Below are 22,319 nucleotides of genomic sequence, written 5' to 3' on the forward strand. Positions count from 1 at the left end.
CAAACACACACAACAAAAAAAAGTGAGCGAGCTACATTCACCGAGAAATGGGCAAGAAACAGGAATGATTTAAAAGGACCCTCTTTGTGTGAGTAAAGTCTAAAATTACACCGAAAGGCAAAATACACTGCTCTCTGTTCAAAACATGTTTTTTTATTAGAAACAACATAGACGCTTCCTAACACATTCTGCAAATATAATACACTTTATTTTCTTTGCCTGAACTTCTGTGAACAAGATGTTCCTCCCTCGGTGGTCATTCCTATATTCAGTGTGAACACTGTGCCGGGCAGGGAAACGCGCTGAGGGATCGCAGGAATGGGAACGAAGGAGAGAGAAAGCTAGTTCACACCCTCAAGGAGACTGCTGTCGTGTTGAATGCAGAATGCTTTTATTTTGGATGTGTCCATTTTAGCATACTTCCAGTTTATAAGATATGTTCGAGTCTCTATCTTCGGAACATAGCCTGTGTATCCAAGGTAAACTGGACGATTAAAACAATGATCTGGGCGAAATAGGGCTAAAATACGACTTTGAGTCTTAATCAGATGAGTTATGAAAGAGTGATACCATGGCCTTAGATCATCGTGATAAGAATTTTAATGCTCTGATATTTTTGAGAGACCTGTAATGTTTGGATACAAAAAGAAACTGTCTCTCTTTATCTTCTATAACAGGCAAAAAACGTCTTCTTTGACAGTAGCTCTGGAATCACGGTCAAAGGGAAAATTAAACAGAACCCACAGGCACATGTATTATCCTTAGCCTTGGCCTCTGTCTCTCCTCTTTAGTGACTTTGATACATCCTAGTGTTATGAACGGGGCCATGTACATTCGGATGTTGTCAGTGCAAACCCAAAATGGCTTCTTTGGAAAGTTGTCTACAGCATCTTTATGACAGATAGTTCCCTCTGGTTTTTGTCTTTTCTTGGTGCCTTACCAAGAAAATTCCACTTTCATACTCTTCGATGCTTTTTCATAAAGATGATTCATTAATTACGTAACTATGATTTACTTCTATACCTTTGCAAAGTTTCCTTATAAATATATTTTAAAAAATGATGCTAACTGACTCTGACACCCCATATGTCCCATTTCTGCTGCGGGAAGCACTGTTGAGTACGACCTCTGCAGTGTGTGCAACAATGAGGCGATCCTTACAGAGGATCCGTTCCATCACCTTAAGATTCGCTGTGGTTCCAGCCACGTCTAGCTATACACATCCCACCCATTCAAAGATAAGTTACTGACGCTTGTTCACAGAACGAAGCTTTCCCCTGACACCCGGTCGTCCCCCACACCCAGTATCACCGGAAGTGTTATCTCAAATGCTCTCCAGGATTTAAATAACAACAGTATTTAAACGACAATTAACACCACAACAGGGAATTTGCTGGCAGGACGCGAACAATACGGTTACTCCAGATGCTGTATTCGAACTGGATGGGCCCGTTGAAAAAATAGATGTAACCTGTAAGAAAAAGACCAAAAAGAAAATTTCACCGTGTGGAAACAATAAGGGTTTATGCCAGCTCACGTTAAAAGTGCAACCTGTTGGGTCCCATTTTTTTTAACATGGCAACATTTATGTTTAAACCCTTCTAATGCTTTACTACATTGCTTATAGTTTCAGGGAGGAAAAAATGTACAAGGTTTCCCGGGTCTCCTGAGTGGTCACCTTGAAATCGTCACCTTGCCATGAGCTCCAGTGTGGATGCTTCACGTGTTGATATTAGTTATTTAAGTGGGGAAAAATACCCCTTTTCAAGATTAAAGCAAAAACAACAATATAGTGATTGGGGTCATTTTCCTTATAAATGACACCCCACTCTACCCCTGATTTAAATTATGACAATAATCTTTGCCTCTTGGCACGGTTAAGCACAATTCAAGATAATGTTTCAAGTTCGGCACCCTTTATTTGGAGAATTCGCAGTCATTTAAGCACCGTTTTCATTTATTCTAACTAAGCGTGTTATGTTTTGTTTGCTGCCTGTGTGAGTAGTCACAGTAATTCCTTACCTGCCACACATTTACTAGCACATCTAAGTCCTGGATAAAACTTCTGTGTAGGAGAAATGATTAGGAGGGGTACAGAAGCCCCCCGTTAAGGTCCGTGTGATGGAACTCGTTACCGTTTTTCTCGTAGACGGCGTCCACTTTATCACCAATCCCTGGAAAGTCCTCTTCGATCAGCCTGGGGGAGTCTTGATCCATGGCGTGGTTGCTGTCATCATAGCTAGGTGGCGAGGAAAAGGAACTCTTCAGTAGGTCGCATTGCTTAGAAATTCTCTTAAAAATGACTCAAAGGATATCAGGACGCCTTTCAAAACTGACAAAAGTATTAACATTTTAGGCGCGTTTAAAATATCCGGGAGCCTTTTCAAATGAGTAATTACGATACTCAGTGCGTGATGGGTGTTTCCTGAGTATTTGCTGACTTGGCAAAGGCCATCTTTGTAAAGACAGTTACCAGCTCGTCTCCATCTGCCAAACTCACCACCCCCGCACGGGCACCCCCGCCAACCACACACATCCTGAAGTCAACCTAGAGCAGCCGTCCATCATGTACTACTGTTACTGTTGCTGATGAGTCTCTTGTCCTTGAGGGACGTTCTGATTGGTGAGAGACCAGAGCCACTGACCTATGGAGACGGCTAGGACCTGGGCACACCGCAACACTAAGCAACAGAAGCTAGGCATCGTGACAAGGATGCAGAAAGTGCCATGAGAGTACATGAGGAGGGAGAGAGCCTCAAGGGTTCCAGAAAGACTTTGAGGTTAAATGGTATTTCCGGTTAATTCGAAACAGTGGGTAGAGTTTCAAAAGGGAGAGATGCAGGGAAAGACCCTCCAGCCAAAAGGGGGGATGAGAGCACGGTGCGTTTGTGATCTGGTGAGTGATACGCCCTCAATGAACCACAGACCTTGTGTCGGGCATGGGGACCGGCATGGCAGCACTAGGAGAACTTTAGAGAGTAGTGAATGTCACTGTCAGAAATACAGAAGTCAAACGGCAAAGAGGACATATACAGGGAATGCGTGCGTGTGTGTGTGTGTGTGTGTGCACGCGCATGCACATGTGAGTCCAGATAAAGTAGAGCTACTGATTTAAACATTTTAAGTATGGGATCCCTGGGAGATATGAATATTCTCTCTCTCTCTCTCTCTCTCTATATATATATGTATATATATATATATATATGTACATATATATATATAGGCATGCCCTAGCCAACTAAAGACTCCTGAAATCATATATATATGAAATATATATGTTTTCATCTATCTATATCTATATCTATATCTATATCTATATCTATATCTATATCTATATCTATATCTATATCTATATCTACGTATCTGTCTATCTGGCTCTAGAACCTTCAATGTTGCCAGTATCAAAGCTGCCTTAATATCTACGTACGTTCTAAACATTCTAGCTCCACCTGTCCTTCAAAAAGGGGCTGACTTCAAGAATCGTAGGCCGAGCAGCTTCCTGGCCAACCTCCCCTTGTGTCTGGGTGAGCAGACACGAGGAAGGGGCGGCCTTCTCTCTCTCAGTCTTCTCCTCCACCTGCTCTCGGGTCTTCTCCGGCCACGGAAGGTGGAGCTGCCTGGGAATCACAGGCTGACGAGAAGGAGGAGCCAGGAGAAAGACCAGTGAGAACGAAGATGTCCAAGCAAAAGATGGCTTCAGCAGGGCTGAGGTACAACAAGTGGCCAAGAGAGGAAAGAACGGCTCCGAGGAGGTGGGCACTGTGTGTATAGATGTGTGTTTTCAAGAGCACTGAGACGATTCAATCCCTGCCAAAGGATTTGCCCCCAGGCAAATCAGTCAACACGGCGGCCATACCTCCAGACCTGGTTTCCCGAGAAGAAGAGCGTCTTCCCTGTGTCCTCAAAGTGGACAGCAGCACTTATCTTTTTAACCTCTTTTGGAAATCCCAGTTCGGATATTTTTTTGGGGTAACCTTCCAGAATGTCATAACCATTAAGAGCCCAAAATTTTCTGCCTAGAATAAGTGAAAGAACGGTTTTATTATGCAAGGGAATCTATTAGGACACATTATGTAGATACGTACGTTAACAAAGAACGTTTATACATTTTTACATTTTTTACATTTACAAATAAATTAGCATTTGTGGTCACCATGTTTACGCAGCATAGAAATAAGAGCGTTTGCCAAACAAAGACAGGATCTAAGATACTAATTTCCTAATTATGAGTATAATTAGCAATGAAACCCCATCATTTTTGGTTATTTATTACCTTTGAATGTTAATCAGGAGTTCGGTGAAAAGAACATTGAGATTTCTTCGTGAATGACGGTGGGAACAGTACATTAGATTGAAAGCTCAAATATTATACCAGATAGAAAGTCGTTACTTCCTTCTCTTAAAAGTGACTTTATTAGAATGCTAATTATAATGGTCAAACAACAGAAACAATGTTAGTAGAATGCTTGTAGCCTTTACAGATTATGATCAAGAAGACAGAGTAGTAGTTTGGAAAACTGTGATTTTATGTCAAGGGAGCAAGTAAAATATTAAAATGTACATACGCTATGACAATAAATATTCAAAAATATACACTACCTATGGCGAAGAACTACTAAAACAAGTAAGGAAATGAAATAAATCGACTTTTCAGAAGTGGGAATTACGGATAATATTTTTTCCCATTTTTCTGATCAGGTTTGCTCAGCAAATAATTTCTAAGAGGAAATAAGAAAAAACTGGCATGATTGCTATAAAACAAACAGTAGATTTGTAACGATAAGTAATACCGCAGACTTTTCACTTGTCGCATTTGGGGACGCTTGGTAGAAAGGTTCCAGGTACGTTCGGCTTCCTATTTTGTTACCGTGGGTTCTTCTTTGGGGTACTTTGGAGGAGGGTCATTTTGCTACGGCTCTCGCAGCATCAGGCTCGTCCCTGCCTCACTGGGGAAAGGCTTACCTCTAAAGATGAAGATAAGGTCACGGGAGGCGTGCTCGTAGGCGGCGTCGATGCGGTTGGGAAGTTCCGGCCAAAAGGATTTTGTTAAAAACAGCTCTGCGTCCACCTGCTGGGGGTGCAGGCGCCAGAAGAATCTAACGGAAAAGGAGAAGCGCACAGTTTGCTGTCACAGTCTTGAAGCGTAGATATTTCTGGTCCTGCTAGCCGCGTCCCCCCCCCCCCCGCCCCGTCTCCACATCCACACAGGGAAGTTGGGGCGATCATCCCCCTCACTTGTGGACGTTTCCCTTCCGTGCCAGCTGGAAAAGCTGCTGTCTAAAGTAGGAAGGTTTGAAATCTCACAGACCCTCGAAGGCCCCGCGGCCTTCGTGAGTTACGGCCACGCTTTGTTCAGTTTTGCAAATGGTGCAAGTGGTGAGCGAATGCGCCAGGCGCTGTGTTAGGCTCCGGAAAGAAACCCGGGGTTACAAAAACTATGTCTTCCAAGATTTTGTGGCCTAGACACAGATGCCTGAGAAAATGCCTGGGCTACAGTGTAACCAGAGCTCTACTAGGGGAGGTAGGAAGGCTATTGGACCACAGATAAGGGATCGGCTAATTGATGGATGAATAAATGAACAAGTTAACAAATCAGCATATGAGAACAATGTTCTAAGGTGAAGTTAAAAATTCATTGTTCGCTCCCCACAGGGAGGTCTAGGTTTTAAATAACTCGCTCTCCCAAATTCCCACATACGTTACCAGGAAAAAAGTCTTCCCAAACCAAAAGGAATTCACGTGGACACTGTAACCACTTACTAATACAGGGATTGATTTCAAAATGTGTGTTTTTAAAATAAACAACCTGGTTTTCTACATTTACTTGGTTATCTTTGCAGGAACGAATGTAACCAAAGTCATAAAGAGAGGCTGTGTTAGGCCAAGAATCCCCATTGAAAAGTAAGGTGTATATCTATCAGTCATTCATTTCATCTGAAACACGTAAAAAAAACACCAAAAACCGAAAAAGAAGAAAACCAAACTGCCCAAAGATGTCTTATTTTCGCTGTTAACTCCACGTGTGGAAATCTGCCCGGATGTGCGGCAATGCACGGGTCTAGCTGATGAACGTCTGTGACCCGCAAGCACCTGTCTTTAAAGATCATGGTCTCTCCTCGGAGACTGGTGATGGCGTCGAGGGTCAGGGACGGGTCACATTTGTCCGGCGTTTTGGGATGTTTCGGGTTGGGGTCCTCATCTCCCGGGCCTGCAGTCGTGACACAAAGGGCAGAAGGTGACGAGGATGGCCTCTCGGATGACCCAACCCCTCTAACGCACAGCAGGCGGGTCCCCTCCAGGGAGGGCGACAGGTTCTCAGCCTCTGAGTCATGATGCACACACGATGTGACCCTGCTCCCTGCCCCCACTCTTGCGGCTCCTCCTGCTCTCGTCCTTCCAGACCCCTGGACACCCTTCTCAAGTACAAGTTTGGGTTTGAGGCTGGTGTTAGGAATGGGTGGGCTGCGGGAGGGCACCCCCCACGGGCTTTGCCCCAGCTGCAGACGGGCTGCTGCCGAGAGACACATTCAAGCCACTCCTGGTGGCTCGCCATCCCCGAGGGAGCCTTGCCCCAGCTGTCACCTGCTGGCAGCGTCCCGTCCGCGCTGGCTGCCTCCCCAGTCCACCCCAGCACCGCTCTGCGTGCCCAGCCAGGCCCCCCGGCCACACTCGTGTGCCACGAGCGTGTAGCCCCCGCATCCCCCGGCTCACGTGCATGCCGGGCACAGTGACAACTCTGAGCTGCCTTCTCCCCACTGAGTTCATCCTTTGCCCCATCAAGCGCCTCACTCCCAACCCTGGAGAAGTAAGGAGAAAGGCTGGCCCACGCCCACACTGGCTACCCCCGAAGACTTGAGCGCACAGGGGGAAACAGGAAGTGTCCCGAGCTCTGTGCTCAGAAGCGTTTACACCGACGACCCTCCACTGCGGCTTTAGCCCTCTTTATTTATTTTTTTTTTAATTTTTTTTTTAACGTTTATTTATTTTTGAGACAGAGAGGGACAGAGCATGAACAGGGGAGGGGCAGAGAGAGAGGGAGACACAGAATCTGAAGCAGGCTCCAGGCTCTGAGCTGTCAGCACAGAGCCCGACACGGGGCTCGAACCCACGGACTGTGAGATCATGACCTGAGCCGAAGTCGGACGCTTAACCGACCGAGCCACCCAGGTGCCCGGTTTTAGCCCTCTTTACAGCAGGGAAGTGTGCTTGTTTCGGGAGAGGTTTAATTACTTTGTAAACGTGGCTGAAAATTTGGAAGGAAGAAAGAGGAGATTCTTACGACAGTCACTGTAGATGTTGGTTAAGTCACCACAGGCCACTTGAATGGTTTCTATGGTGGCAAACTGAAGGGGTTGAAGGAACGCCCAAGATTTACGGAAGCTGGTCAAGACCTCACTGTCACCCTTGGCCCCTGTCCTGCAGATTCTCTATTTAAGCTCCGGGGCTTAGTTGCTTCATTGGCCAAATGGGGAATTAATTAAATATTTTCCTTCCTTATGTCAGAGGTGTCTTAAGGGCATCAAAATACAAAATACAAATAAGAATCTGCAAAATCTTTGGAGAATAGAACATTTTCTACTTGAGCAGGTAGTCTGATTCAGAAAAAAAAGAAAAAAAGGGTATGTTTTTCCAGGTTCTAATAACAACCAGGAGGTGCCTGGGTAGCTCAGTCAGTTAAGCATCTGACTCTGGTTCAGGTCATCATCTCACGGTTTTTGGGTTCTGGCTCTGTGCTGATACTCAGAGCTCAGAGCCTGCTTCAGATTCTGTGTCTCCCTCTCTCTCTGTCCCTCCCCTGCTCGTACTCTGCACCCCCTTTCTCTCTCAAAAATGAATAAACGTTAAAAAAAAACACAACAGAACCAGGACAGTAATATTGGTCGTGAGAAATTCACTAATGATTTTGAAAATAAGTGCCTGTACCTATTCTGTTTCTAAACTGATAAATTAAGAGTTACCATAGAGAGACTGGATCCCTTGTACGTCGTCATCAGGAAGCATGAAGTGGCTTTGGCCAGTGTAGGTGTAGATGGGAAACATGAGTGCTCCTGGGTCCTTGGAGTGGTCGAGACCTAAGGAGTGGCCAAACTCGTGGGCAGCGACAAGAAACAAGTTGTAACCTGTAAGGAAACAAGGAAACGATGAGAAAACCAGGTCGTCTGATGACCAGTGGACAGAATGCTATTTTCTTCACGTATTTCTCTTTCTTGGTAATTTTACCGTTTTTTTAACATTAATATTCAGTTGATTGAAGGAAGATTCAAAATATGGATTTAATCCTTATAAAGAATTGAGTGTTTTCTTTGATTATCGCTGCCTACATAATTAGAGTATCAACAGACTGCTCTCGAATAAGTAGTCATCAGTGAGGATTTACTGCGAAGACACTAAAAATCATTGTTCTCTCAGGCCAGGTGAGGAAAGGGGACAGTGGTGGCCTTAAAGGAGGAGTCACGGGAAGTCACATAGGGCGGTACAGATCAAGGGTGTTTCTAGAACATCATCAGAACAAGAGGCACCATGACAAGGGATAACGGCCAAGTATGGCGGATGCACTAAATAGCGTCTCTGGGAATCTACTTGGGAACAAATCCCAACCAAACAATCCTTTCCAGAATGTCTGTAGACGCTAAAATTTAAGAAATACAGGCCCTGGAGATGATCGGTCCGCTGTCCCCTATTTTAGCAGACCACTGTGTCACAGTTTCTACATGACTTCCTCTAGTCATTCTTTCTGCCAATATCTGAGCCTCTTCGTACTAGTATTTTAAACTGGAAAAAATATATATATATAAAAGGTTGGAAAAAACACATGGAAGCTGGAGTCGGTGGTTTCAGTTTGACCTGAAACACCACTTGCCATCAGAGCCTGTACTCAAAGAAAAGGTACAACCAACTTAGTAACACGTGCAGACCGTAGGAGCAATGAAAGCTCACGTGATCTGAGTGACAAGAAATTCTTCACTGAAACGACCAGCGGTAGAGCCATTCCTGGCCTTCCCATGAAACATTAATCATGGTTTGTGTGTGAATATTTTCCTTCATTTCAGCTAAATATTTCAAACCCAGGATTTATGCAGGAACCCAAAACTCAGGTTCAGTGTGGTTCTATCTTAACAGCACTAGATGTTATTCTTTCTGCCTAAAATCATTCTTACCTGTGTAATAATTCAGAACACAAATATGCAAAGTCTCACCTTTCCTTCCAAAGATAGCTTGGAGGCATTGGAGCTCAGGCATTGGTCAGGCAAGGCCCAGTTTTACTCTTTGGAAAAACAATCCATCTGATTTAAGTGAAGAACTTTAGCCTCTATGAGGACTACCTCTAATTATCACAACCAACAGTCAATATAGCTCCATACTTAAGTCCTAGTTGGAACAATCTGGCTTTTCTTCCTAAATTAATATTTTGAATTCTTTTCAGTTTTGAAGATTCAACTACTGACTGAATTCATTCAACAACGGGTTTCATTTTGCTCTTATATGCTCTGTATATGTATCTGTTTCACGCCGTTTCGAGTAAGACATATCTTGATCTGTTGTAAGGGTGTTTGTAAAATCAGTGACATACACATGTCTCAAACAAGTAACGCATATAACAGAAAACAGAAAATTGACTGCACTTGTGCTATTTCTGTCAAGGAAAAAAAACTATTTCGACTCACATCCAACTCATCTATGACTTGCCTATCCAGCCCTAATAGTTTTTAGGTACGTGTTTGTAACAAACTGTACTTCCTTAACATGCCAAAAGGTAATCTGTAGTAACACCACCTTGGCTGACAGAAAGACATGTTGGTCCTAATTTAAAGTTAGCTAGTATCCCTCAGGCCACTAAACTGAACTGCTCACTTCTAATATTTCACACAGGTTTGTAGAAATGTCACTTACAGAGACTAATAAACATAAGACACATTTGTAATGGTTTTGAAAAATAGAAGCAACTATCAAATATAATTTACGGTATGCTCCGTAATTTCTTGTCAATGGGATCACTGTCTCATCTAATCTAGTAATCGTGACATATCTTCATCAGAAATATTACCTTTGGAAGTACTTGTCCATGTTTCGTCATCATCAAAATGGGCGTCGCCTCCATAATTTGGCCCAGGAGGAAAAGCATGAGCCAGCAGACCAGAGGGTCCATCAAATGGGTAGAAGTCGCCATGCTCTACACACAAAAGCAAGAGTTCAGAATCTAATTATACCCACTAGTGCCCGGCACGATGCTGGGTGGATTCTGTAAAAAGAGATGAATGACCGAAAGGAGGGAAAAAAGAATGGAGACAAGTAAGGAGCGGCATGTAAAAATGTCTCCACAATGTCATCACCTTTAGTTCCAAAAGAGATCATGATGTCAGCAGTGCCATCATGGAGTCTGGTGAAGTTCAGTGGTGTCACATCAGACCAAACTTTGAGGGCTTTTTTGAATGCCTTTTCGACTTCAGAATGAGTCAGATCAGGGGTATAATTCACAATCCTATTTAACAGAGAAAGTTTCGATTACATTTCTGGAAGGCAAAGGGTATTTGATAACATATTTTCTTGGAATACTGCTTTTTGACTCAAATGCCATGCCTTCTCTGAAAGTTCTGGTAGAGGCCCATCATTTCAAAGAACTTAGCAATTATGAGGCCATACAAAGGTAACAAAATGAATTCAGTCAGACATTTGACTATCTCCAAATATCTGACCACTTGGAATCTTACATTTAAAGTATTCACATATGTAATTAAAACATTTTTTTAATGTTTATTTATTTTTAAGAGAGAGAGAGAGACAGAGCATGAGCAGGGGAGGGGCAGAGAGAGAGGGAGACACAGAATCTCAGCAGGCTCCAGGCTCCCAGCTGTCAGCACAGAGCCCGAGGCAGGACTCGAGCTCACGAACTGTGAGATCATAACCTGAGTTGAAGTTGAATGCTCAACTGATTGAGCCCCCCCAGGCATCTCAAAGTATTCATATACTTAATAAAACTTATACTGAATGATACAAGTTTGCAATTGTATCGCTATACCCCAAAAATGCAATAGCTCTGTGAAGTTCCTAGAGACAGCAGGACTCTCCACTTTTAAGCACTATTAATAAATATGCCTGATGTAGTACATTTGCATAATTTATTAAACCTACTTTTACTTCTAATTTGACCTCTTTTCTAAAAAAAAAAATACTTTGAGGTTTTTAACATACAGTAATTCTGGGTTAAGGAAACAATAATAGATGTTAGGGGACGTTCTCACCAATAGTATTAACGTCATCAGTGGAATTCTTTAACTTCTAGTTAAATATTTAAAGCCTATCTTTAAAAAAACGGGACCAACATGTTCTGTCCCCTACAGCCTGTGCTGAAAATTAGGCATTTCATGCTGTTTTCCAAAGTAGCAAATCTTAAAGAAAGATAACCTCTGACGTACCTGTAGGTTAAGTTCGTCTTGGACCACTTGAGCGTTCGGGGGAAAACGTTGTACTCGCCCACATCGGGGACCCCACATCTCGGTTTCTTCATGACGTCTAAGGTGTTGTCATCGAGCTTGCCGGTGACCTCTAAGCCAAAAAAGGCTTGCATTTCTCGGAGCCTGTCGGCCACGGAGCTCGTGGCCGCTTTCTTCAGGATTCCAGCGGGATTCATCGGGTAGTAGTAGGATTTCAGGTAGCGCTGGAAGAGAGAACAGAGGCACCTGCTGGAAAAGGGAAGGGCGTCGGGGAGACGGGGCGCGGCGCTGGGACCGGCCGGATACTGTACCTCTGCCAACTGGAAGTCTTCCTCGGACAGGTCGTCGTCACCATCGCTGGGAAGGGGCAGGGACCGACAGCGAGCCCAGCTCCAGAGGAGGAGGGCGGCGAGGAAGGCCCGGTGCATCCTGACGGTTGTGCCCGGAGGCTGCTGGCCCCTGCAGACGCGCACCTTTATTTTATAGACCTGCAGGGGTGACTCATCGTCTGAGGACACGCTCCGCTTCCTAGGGAGCTGAAAGTAAACATGCTTACAGGGCGACTTTTGCTTTCCTCCCAAGAAGTGTGGTTTGTGGGAGAATTTGAGGGAAATAGGAAATGAGGCCATCTCTCATTTCACCGGGGGCCCAAAAACCATCTGGCCAAACAAACGGCCTCAGCACATTTAGGGATGCTGTGGGAAGAAACAGACTAGTGAGTTGTTCACTCCACTGGGAAAAAGGTTGTTCCCTCCTAGGAAAGCAGCCACTTTTATTGTTTTCGGAGAAGAAAATCAAGACGCTGCACTCCTTCCTTACAGGCACACTGAGTCCTGCTTCTACAGCATCTGTACCCCTGTGACCTGCAAACATCACTGTCCCCAAAGCAATTACAGAGGGCAACGCTGTCTACCTGAGGCCGCAGACTGGACCAGACCCACGCTCGGAGCCCCGGAGGCACCAGGGGACATCCACGGCATTGATGTGACGGTTGAAATCTAAAGGCTCTGGTGTGACCCCTAACAGACGTGGAGTCCCGCTCAAATGCCCGGCAGGTCCAGGACGAGGGAGGAGAAGATACTGGAAGACAGCGTAACGGCTACCACGTATTGAGGGATCACTACCCGCGAGGCTTAAAAGGCATGATCTCATTTAATCTGTATGACAGCCGCGTGAAGGAGGGACCGCTGGAAGGCTTGTTTCCACCGTACAGATGAATAATCTGAGACACAGACAAGTTAAATGCTTGCTTTGGGTCACAGAGTTAATAGACGGTCCTCTCGGCATTCCAATCCAAGCCACTAGACTCAAGACTTCGTGTTCTTCACCACCATCCAGCCTGGCCTCTACCCCATTAATTCTCAGAAACCGAACTGCTTTGTTCCCACACGTCTGGGAGTATCCAGGAAAACTGGGGGGGCTAGGGAAGCTCATGGCCATTGTCAAGTTTCTCAATTTTTATTTTTAAGTTTGCACAGTAGAAGTGCCTTAGGTCCAACACTCAGGAAAGCCGTCCTCGAGGCCTATTTCTATTATCCCCTTCAGAACCTCACACAGTGAGTTCCATGAAATCAGAACGCCGTCTTTGGTCCCCCGGCGATGTAAATGGACGGAAGAATAGGAGTCATGATCTTCAGATCGAACGACAGAAATTGATGCACGTTAATTTAAGTGACCAAGAGTCAGGGCTCAGGTCCGGAACAGGAAGAGAAAAAGAAGGAGCGTGAATACAGATTCGGGTGGGTCAGGAAGGGGCACCCGTGTGTGAGTAAAAACGTCATCACCTCCACTGGCCGGTACCTCAGGGTGAGCAGAAAGCCTGTGAAATGTGGGCGATCAGTTGAGGAATTTGTTTTCTTTTTTGAAAGTGGGGGAAGAGCAGAGACAGAGACAGAGACAGAGACAGAGACAGAGACAGAGAGAGACAATCTTAGGCGGGTTCCACACTCAGCACAGAGCCCCACGTGGGGCTCGATCTAATGACCCTGGGATGATGACCGGAGCCAAAATCAAGAGTCAGATGCTTAACTGACTGAACCACCCAGCGGCTCCACTTGAGGGAAATTTATGCTTTTCCCAAAACAGAGCCAAATAGATCCTTACAATAAATATTTCTAATGAGTCCAAGATTAGGTTTGGGCTCAACCAGCAATGCAAAACAATAACTTCAGTCTCTTTACAACAGCTTATTTTAGATTAAGTGATAATTATCCAAAACTTTGATTCATCTACTAAGCATCTAGGAAATCAGTTCATTAGGTACCATTCATTTTTACCAATAAAATAAGGCTTTTCAAGTTTCAGATATTTAAAAAGAAGCCCGAAAGACCTCTGGAAACAAATGACATTTTATGTAACATGTGGAAGGGGGAGAGACACATCACATAGGTTAAGTACTTGCAGGTTCTCATATATCTGTAGACATGTTACCACGTTAAGCTAGAATGTTTTAGTATGTAGGGGTGTCTGGGTCGGTCGGTTAAGTGGCCGACTTCGGCTGGGGTCATGATCTCATGGTTCATGGGTTCGAGTCCCGCGTCGGGCTCTGTGCTGACAGCTCGGAGCCTGGAGCCTGCTTCAGATTCTGTGTCTTCCTCTCTCTCTGCCCCTCTCCTGCTCATGATCTGTCTGTGTCTCAGAAATGAATAAACGTTAAAAGTAAAAATGTAGAGTGTTTTAGTCTATAAGCAATGAATCATGGGAATCTACCCTCAAAACAAAGAGCACACTGTATACACTGTATGTTAGCCAATTTGACAATAAATTATACTTTTAAAAAAAGAAACAAACAAACAAACAAACAAATAAACCAGAATGTCTTAAAAAGCCACTTTAGTTATTAAACCAGCGACTACTGATTGGGCATCAACTCTGCGGGATACCGTGCTAGTCCCTGCGCAGGTAGAATGAAGATAAGAGCCTTTTTCTTGGGTTAATTAAAATATTACCTCCCTGCAAAGACACATTTTTTTAATGAGAAATGACAATAAGTAAATGTCATGGTATTTCAACTTCACAAATAATGTTAATTACAAACACGTTAGCATTTTATTGGTCTCATTCCACTTAAGAATATAAACAGCACAAAATAAGAAACAGGTTGATGAGAACACACTGTTCACTTTCTGTAGTGTTCTTGGTAAGGTAAATAAAAATTGCTCAGAAGGTTAAAATAGAAATTGATTCCTTAAGAAAACAATCAGACTGCTTATCCGTGGGCTACTGTTCACAGAGGAGTGCACTTGGCCGGTGATTAGGATGTGTCATCACAGGGAAATGTGTGGGCAAATTGCTTGTCAACACGAGTCCTTATCTCTGGCTGTTAAGCGTTGGAATGAAAGCCAGTCCTAACCACCGGTGAAGTGGTTTATGGTGTCAAATGACACCTTTAACACAATTAGCTGAGCTGGTATTCACAAGTGGTTCTAACGAGCCTGCTGGACACTGGAAATTGGAAAAGCTGTAGAATGAGCAAACAACAGTGGACCCAGTGAGAAATGTGTATCTACTGCTGATTCAGACAGAAGCAATATGGGACTTTTTAAGACCTACATCATCATCTAAGCTCAAGACATCACCCAGGACAGAACCAGAGATGTCCATGACCAACCCCTGAGTAAAGCACAGGAAGATTCCAGAACAGGAAAACCGGGAACAAAGGGTCAGCTGCGTTGGATTACAATTCTGAAAATTCTAGAAGTCAAACAATCTTTAAGACAAAAAGTCTGGTTTCAGTTTAGAGCGTGGTAAATCAGCAATGCTGGTGGTGACGCTTGGTGTGTTTATTCTTCTGCAAGTTAAGGATTTGAGTGTGCAGAAGCAGGAAGCAATGGTTGGTGGAAACACATCCGATGGTTGCCTAGTTTCTGACCCCCCTGCAGCCCCACGGCATGGGTTCCATGCCTTTAAAAACAGAATTTCTGATTTAAAAAATAATACACAAAAAAAGTAAATAAACTTACCGCATGGTGGCTGGAAACTAAGGAGAAACCTAGAAGGGAATATTACCGTAATACCTCGAGATTTTTTAGATAATCCCCTACATATATATTCTGAAAGTTGATTTATTTAGACAATAGTCAATCTCAAAGGTTTTTTTAAAAAAAAAAAACCAGTAGTTTCTGGAATAGAAAACTTGCCATGTTGTTGCTTTGTTGAATCTGCCTTTATTTTCAATTCCAGGAAGGTGATGGGAATGAATCAGGTACGTGCTCCCTGGTTCGCCCTTACCTGAACCTGTCACAAAACTGAGAAGGAGCTCAAAACTGCACACGATGTATCTTAATAATACTATGTGTTAAAGAGGTTAATACCTGAAAAGTTTTCATAAGCTCCAGTTGGATAATTCCGGAAAACCGTAGGCAGGAAGTATACACTGTCAACGGTGACTCCCCGTGAGTCCCGCTACCAGGCTGGTTTCACACCTCCATGCGCAGGAAGAAGGCAGTCATCCCGGCCTTAGGATCGGGGCCAGCGTCCGGGCCTCAGGTGCGCACTAACTTCACTCATTTCCTTGGGGCGTCCATCAGCCCGATGTGAGGGCCCCCAGCTTTTTCCCTGTTAATGACAATGAGTCAAAGAAAGGCCTTAAACTTGGCGGGAAGGTTATGACCAAGCAATTAAAACACGTCTCAGGCAAGGAACATTATAAGCTGACATCTAAATGGAAAAGGAACCCTTTTGAGCCATGGACTGCAGGATGGGTGTTTGTTTCTTTTCCCTCTCCGTCGATTCCGCTCTTCTCTAAGTCTGCAGAGACCATGCAGAGGGGCCTTGACGACCGTTACACCCTCCCCAATCCCAACCCTGCCATGCATTAGCCCTGTCACACGTGCCACTTGTTGGCTGTCACTGATACAGCAGTGAACAAAACACGTCGGAATCCCGGTCCTTAAGTGGCTAACACTCTACTAGGGGGAGAGAGGTAATTAGAGAGAAAAACAGAGCAGGAAAGAGAGAGAGCGCAAGTCGGGGGTCAAGGGGGAGTGTTGCAATTTATATAAGGTGGCAAAGGGGCTCACTGAGAAAGGGACTTGTGAGCAAGAATCTGAGGGAGATGAAGGCTATTGAGTGATCTGGGGCAAGAATGTTCTCAGCAGAAAGGAGACAAGTGCAAAGGCCCTGAGGTGAGAATGCGGCTGGCATACTTGAGGAAAGCGTCAGGAAGTCCAGTGTGGCTGGAGCAGAGTGGGGCGGAAAGGTATTTTCTTCACTTTACAAATGGGATCATCACAGGACCTATCTTACAGGTTACATGATCATTGAAGGACGTATGGACTGAAGAACGTTTGCTACCTTGCCTGGCACATAGTAAGCGCTTGATACATTTAACTAATTCGCAGTAAGTAACCACAGAGCACCCAGCAAAACCTGGGCTCAGCACAGGGGCCACATCATCACCAGTGTCCGCGGGGAGATATTTCAAGGAGGTATGTTTACAACCAAGCCTGGAACGACACCCGCACCTACAGATCCACAGGTCCGCCCCACCCCCCTCCCCTGAACATCTGTAGGTCCAGCACCACCACCCCACCCCCCATGCCCCCCACCTGCAGATCGCTCAGCCTTGGACTTGGTCATGTCACCTGCTCCCGGGTCCCCAAGGCCCCAGGGGCTGCTGGGGCTTTTGACGTTTCTAATTTCTAGGTTGATTCACTCTTTCCTGTTTATCTTCTTAGCTCTTCTGTCACCTGTGAAACTCAGTCCTCTGTTTAATGCCTACAGTGGCTTCTGGTCCTGATTGGATCCCGACTGATACAGGTGACAAAATGAGGAATAAAATGGGAAACAGAGGTACGTTCTCAGTCCCAATCAGCACTGACTTACTGTATCTTCTTGTATAATGTAATGTACATCTTCATGTACAAATTAGATTTATTTTCAGATATGAATAAGGATAATAATAGCTCCCTGTTCTTAAATTTCAGAGAGTGAGAAAACCATATGAAATAAAGGTCTTATTTTGAAGTCAAATATAATTCTGTTCTACCTTATCCCCAAATCGTACGAGCAAGGAACATCTCATCCTGGTCTGGCCAAAGACCGAGGCCGTGTTCCTCAGTAAAAACATTGCACATTAAGTCAGCCATGCATTCCCGACATGGGAAAAAGACTCGGAGAGGCTTAGACCAGATGTATAAAGATCATTTAATGAGTACAAAATAAGTTCTTTGAGACTAGTTAAAAGTTGGGAGGAAAAATAAATGGAGGCCAAGCTGCTAAGCCTGATTCCCTCAGATCCAGACGTCCCAAAGTCAGGGAGAAAGACTCCTCACTGGTGTATGTCTTAGGACTGCATTTCCCACAGGGGTGCTTTGAACCCCAATTCCATGCGATGTCAGAGGTGTTCTGCTAATATTGATAGTAGGAGGAAAGGAAGAGGGGAATTTCTATGGTCGAGCAAGTTTAGGAGGTATTCAGTCACACAACCATGAGCAGTTTTTTCCTGGAGGACTCCTCGGGGCTTCAACACGGCATGCAAATCTAGGAGGGGCCTAGAGCTTGGAACATGCTTTCAACACGGCATGCAAATCTAGGAGGGGCCTAGAGCTTGGAACATGCTTTCAACATGCAATGAAAATTTAGGAGAAGGCTAGAGCTTGGAACATGCTTTCAACACGGCGTGCAAATCTAGGAGGGCGAGAGAGCTTGGAACACGCTCTCCAGGTAGCTTCTCGCAGCACTGGGGCCCGGCGGCACGCAGACCGGAGGAAGCCGTTTTAGGGGATTCGCAAGGGAAATGAATCTTCAAGAATGGGAAGAGTCAAACGGTAGCAAACCACAGAGAGCTAGAGGCCTTTGACATCAACCCCGAGAAGATCCTTCTCTTGCCAGGGTGCGTGTGCACCGAGCGGTACCTCTGAGCCTTGTGGTCCCTGCAGTGACGGGAGCCCACGGCGTGGCCAAATCCAAGCGCAGCAACAGCCAACAGGTATAAGTCCACAGACACACCGTGGATGATCTACACAAAAGCCACCCAAAACCAGCTCTTCTAAAAGATACTTTCAGACGTCTTTTCCAGGCCTTAATTACGGCCCTCCCATATTGCACATTTAGGGAAGGGGGACAAAAGGCAAAACCTGTAAGGACACCCCCCTCGGTGGCCTGCGGGAGTGACCCTGACCCGGCATAGTGTCCAAGGGGTGCAGGTTGGAGCCGCTGAGACTGCATCGCTGAGGTGTGCGTCCGGACGGCTCAGTCGTTAGGCAGCAGTGAACGAGAGAACAGTCATGGCCGCCGGTCTACTTCCAGCGAAAAAGTGGACCACATGGGCACCACAAGCTTTAAATTATATTTAAACAAACTGAATTCGTTTGAAGTATGTGAAAGAAGCAGCCAACCCTGTGCTGGTAACAGGTATGGGCCCTTCAGCCAGGGAGGCCAGAGTGCATTTCCTCATTTGTGCAGGGGGGATAATAAAATCAGCCTTATAGGATTAGTGACGGGATTTAGTTGTCAAGCACACGGCACATTATAAGACTTCAATTAGCTTTTGTTGCTACCTATATTATTAATACCCAAAGCACCCGGCAGTTAGTAAATGCTCAGTGTAAACTGTCCGCAGAGATTAAAATCCGAACTGAGTGACTACGGAATTTCTCCAAAGTTCGGTTTTTTGGTGCTATGTTTTAAAGCAACACTAACATTTGCATAAAAATGATACACATGCCAATTGCAAGAATTTCTGTTCATTCAGGAAAGCCTTCTGGCAGAAAGCACTTGGCAAATATAAATATTAGTACCCGGTGGATAAAAACACACACACCTTCCTAATTCCACGCTTGCCCAAGTTAGGGAAATTTTTATACCCGGTTTCCTGAAGCTGGCTAGGTTACTATGTGGGATGTGTCTTCTGTGCCAGCTGGGGCCACAATGACACGTTCTGTTTCTAACAAACAAGTAGAGAGGTCGCAGGGAGACATTTAATGCCTCTATTGCCTAACTCTCAATAATATAATATTTAGTCAATATTTGATGAAGGGAAGGAAAGTGATAGCAGCGAAACATGCAATAAATATCCTCGTTTTATGTCTGAATGACGACATGTTCTATTAGCAAATCGCTATAAATAATTTTCACCACATGAAGTTTAAATGACCAACAATTGGTAAACTCTGTTACACTGTTTTCAACCACAGGGGGAAACCGGGTCAGGTTGAGCTTTCTAGTGTGACCACACACCTCCTGGTGTCAGCTCGACCCTCCAAGACCCCAGAGAGCATGTGGGTTGATTCTGTTTTAATGCTGTTTGGGGACAGGAGAGGGAAAACACAATGTTTTGACCCCTTATGTACATGAAACGAGCAAAGCAATTTTCTCCCAAGGGGGAGAATCTGTAACTTTGACCATTCTCCATGTTCGGTGACTACCCAAGCCCAGTGACCGGGATCACACAGTCTTAACCGAAGAACGTTCACCGTTACCTGAGGAATCACTTGCCTGGAGTTCACTGTCATCCCAGTGAACCCTGTCTCCCAGGGGGGCACCTGGAGGAAAGGTGGGAGCCGGCTCTCCAAAGGACCCGCCAAATGGGACAGGAAGCTCCATGTTGTAACAGGAACACAACTCAGAAAGCAGCTGGGAGAATTGTCAAAACAAGAACATAACCTATCTCTTCGAGGAGAGTGCGTTAGAAAATTGGGAAGTCTTCAATAAAGACAATCCGTTCGCCATCACTCTCTGTCTCCAAAGAAGGTGTTGATGCCGGCAGTGTCCCGGAAAACTCTAGAGCAATTGGCTTGGGTCTCATCTCCACAACCTTGAGGCTTGGACGGCAAAGACCTGGAAGGCCACTCGCTATTCTGACAAACACACGTGCACACAGAGGTGTTTCAGGAAGCCCCCGAGTGTCACCTTTTAAAGACAGTTGCGCTTTGAGCATCTATCCTTTTGATGATTCTTTTTTATTTCCTTATGGAATCAAAAATCTAAGATATACCACGGTATAGTAAAGATGGCCTCAAGTTTGATGTGTTTACAAGTATTCTTGGTTAAAAAGAAATCCAAACTGTACTGTCATCATCCAAGATATAACCACTGTGAGACATTAATGATGTTAAATAAGAATGGGAAAATTCCAGTTATGATAAAACATGTGAATTTTGTTTTAATTTCATCAAGGTGTCAGGCCAGAGATAACTGAGAACAACTAATAAATTAGTCTTCAACCTACCCCACGACCAGTAAGTGATACATTAGAAGACTGAACAGGTGGTCCTAGAGTTCTGAGTCACCATCTCAAAGAAATACTGTTTTAAAAAGCTGAAAATCTTTCCATTTATAGATTCTTAGAAAGAATCAGCTCCTGAACGCTCACTCACTTTCCCTTTCAAGTACGACGAAACGTTAGCACATAAAGACACTGACGTGTTTCTTTCTCCAACATTTTGCTGACTGAGACTTACACACACTATGTGTGTAAACGTATGTAACCATGTTATGTGTTTAACTATGTATGGATTTAAATGTATGTATTTAACTATGTTATCAGCCTTTAAGTCGGTGCAGGTTTACTTTAAAAGGCATTCACCAGTAGAGAAATATCTTTCAGATGCATTTGAAATTGAACACAAAGTTTCTTACCGATCTTTACATCCTTAAGGATTTGGCTCATGCTTCTCACACGTTAGGAGCTCAATTAAGATGTCAATGGATGAACAGATGAAAAGAAAAATGAGTGGACACAGATAAAAGACAGGTTCAGGGTGATTATCTACAGCTTTCTTGCTGAATTATCTCAGTCCTAACTGTTTGCTTCCCTTGAGGTGTGATTTAGCTCGCTTGAGAAGGAACCCAGCACAGAGGGGCTGTGGCACGTAGCTGTCCCACGCCCTGCAGACACCTTTGTCTGGGGGTGTGGGTTTGGGGGGAGAGAACTTGAACAGCCGCCTCCCTGAGCCGCTTTTACAGGGTCAAAACTTAGCATATGATTTGTTTCTTGTCCAGATTTTGTTTGCATTACTTTCTGTTCAAGGACGGGGCAAGTCTAGCACATTTGTTTTTATCCAAAGGAGAAGCTTATCAATAAATACAGAGGCTTCAGTCCCTGTTTCATGACCTTAAATTGTAGAACGTAGCTCTGCTTTTTTTTTTTTTTTCTGGAGGATTTTATCTGTCAAATTGGTTATGCAACAGGGAGCTTGTTATTTGCTCTGTGATGGAGGAAGGGAGGGAGGAAGGGAGGGAGGAAGGGAAGGGAGAAGGAAGGGAGGGGAGAAAAGAAATGGCATTTATTCCAAAACAGCCAAGGGCCAAACACTGTCCTTCTGTCTTCCCTCTTACTCACTGGAGAGTGGCCAAGAACCTGAGTGGGGCCGTCCCAGCACCCGGGTGAGGATAGGAACTAGACAGGACTGCAGGGCTCGAGGAACTGTCCCAGCAAGTGTCACTGGTAGTGTGGCTCAACATGGACCCCATCTAATCACCTTGTCGCGAGGACCATCTTCACCATGGGCCCAGCCCTCAGTGGGATAACTTCATCCAGATGTAGGAAATGAGCCATTTGCCCAGTAAAGCATCGTTAAGGCTATGTGTCAAGTTTTTCCAAAACCAAAATTCTTTCCAGAATTTCCAAAACACTGACAAACACAAATGATTAAGTGAAAATGTCCAGCTGATGAGATTGATCAAGAAAGAGGTTAAATACTGAATTTGATCTATTCTTCTTCCAATGATATACACATTTACACATTTTGGAAAGTTCTACACCCGCTGGCTTCCGGCTACCTTGTGAGTGCTTTCAGCTCGAAGGGTCAAATATGTTGCATAACTTGTAAGAATGGAAATATTCGTCCTATTTATTTCATTTGCTCCCAGGGTATTTTTCCATATCCGGATTAAATACACGATCTGAACCCGTGTGCCCCATCATTAACCAGGATCTTATTA

The 22,319-nt window shown here is 44.5% G+C and overlaps 1 protein-coding gene across 1 annotated transcript; it reads right to left on the reverse strand.

The window, feature by feature from the left end:
- Positions 1–1,185: 1,185 nt before the first annotated feature.
- On the reverse strand, positions 1,186–11,860 carry MMP13 (matrix metallopeptidase 13). Its single transcript, XM_007075963.3, has 10 exons — positions 11,744–11,860; positions 11,415–11,656; positions 10,332–10,480; positions 10,046–10,171; positions 7,959–8,120; positions 6,091–6,208; positions 4,963–5,096; positions 3,857–4,016; positions 2,136–2,239; positions 1,186–1,471 (listed from the first exon to the last, which is right to left on the reverse strand). The coding sequence occupies exons 1-10, from the start codon at positions 11,858–11,860 to the stop codon at positions 1,371–1,373; spliced, it is 1,413 nt and encodes a 470-aa protein (XP_007076025.2). The 3' UTR covers positions 1,186–1,370.
- Positions 11,861–22,319: the final 10,459 nt, after the last annotated feature.

This window comes from Panthera tigris, chromosome D1 (assembly GCF_018350195.1).
Source record: "Panthera tigris isolate Pti1 chromosome D1, P.tigris_Pti1_mat1.1, whole genome shotgun sequence".
Classification (NCBI taxonomy): Eukaryota; Metazoa; Chordata; class Mammalia; order Carnivora; family Felidae; genus Panthera; species Panthera tigris.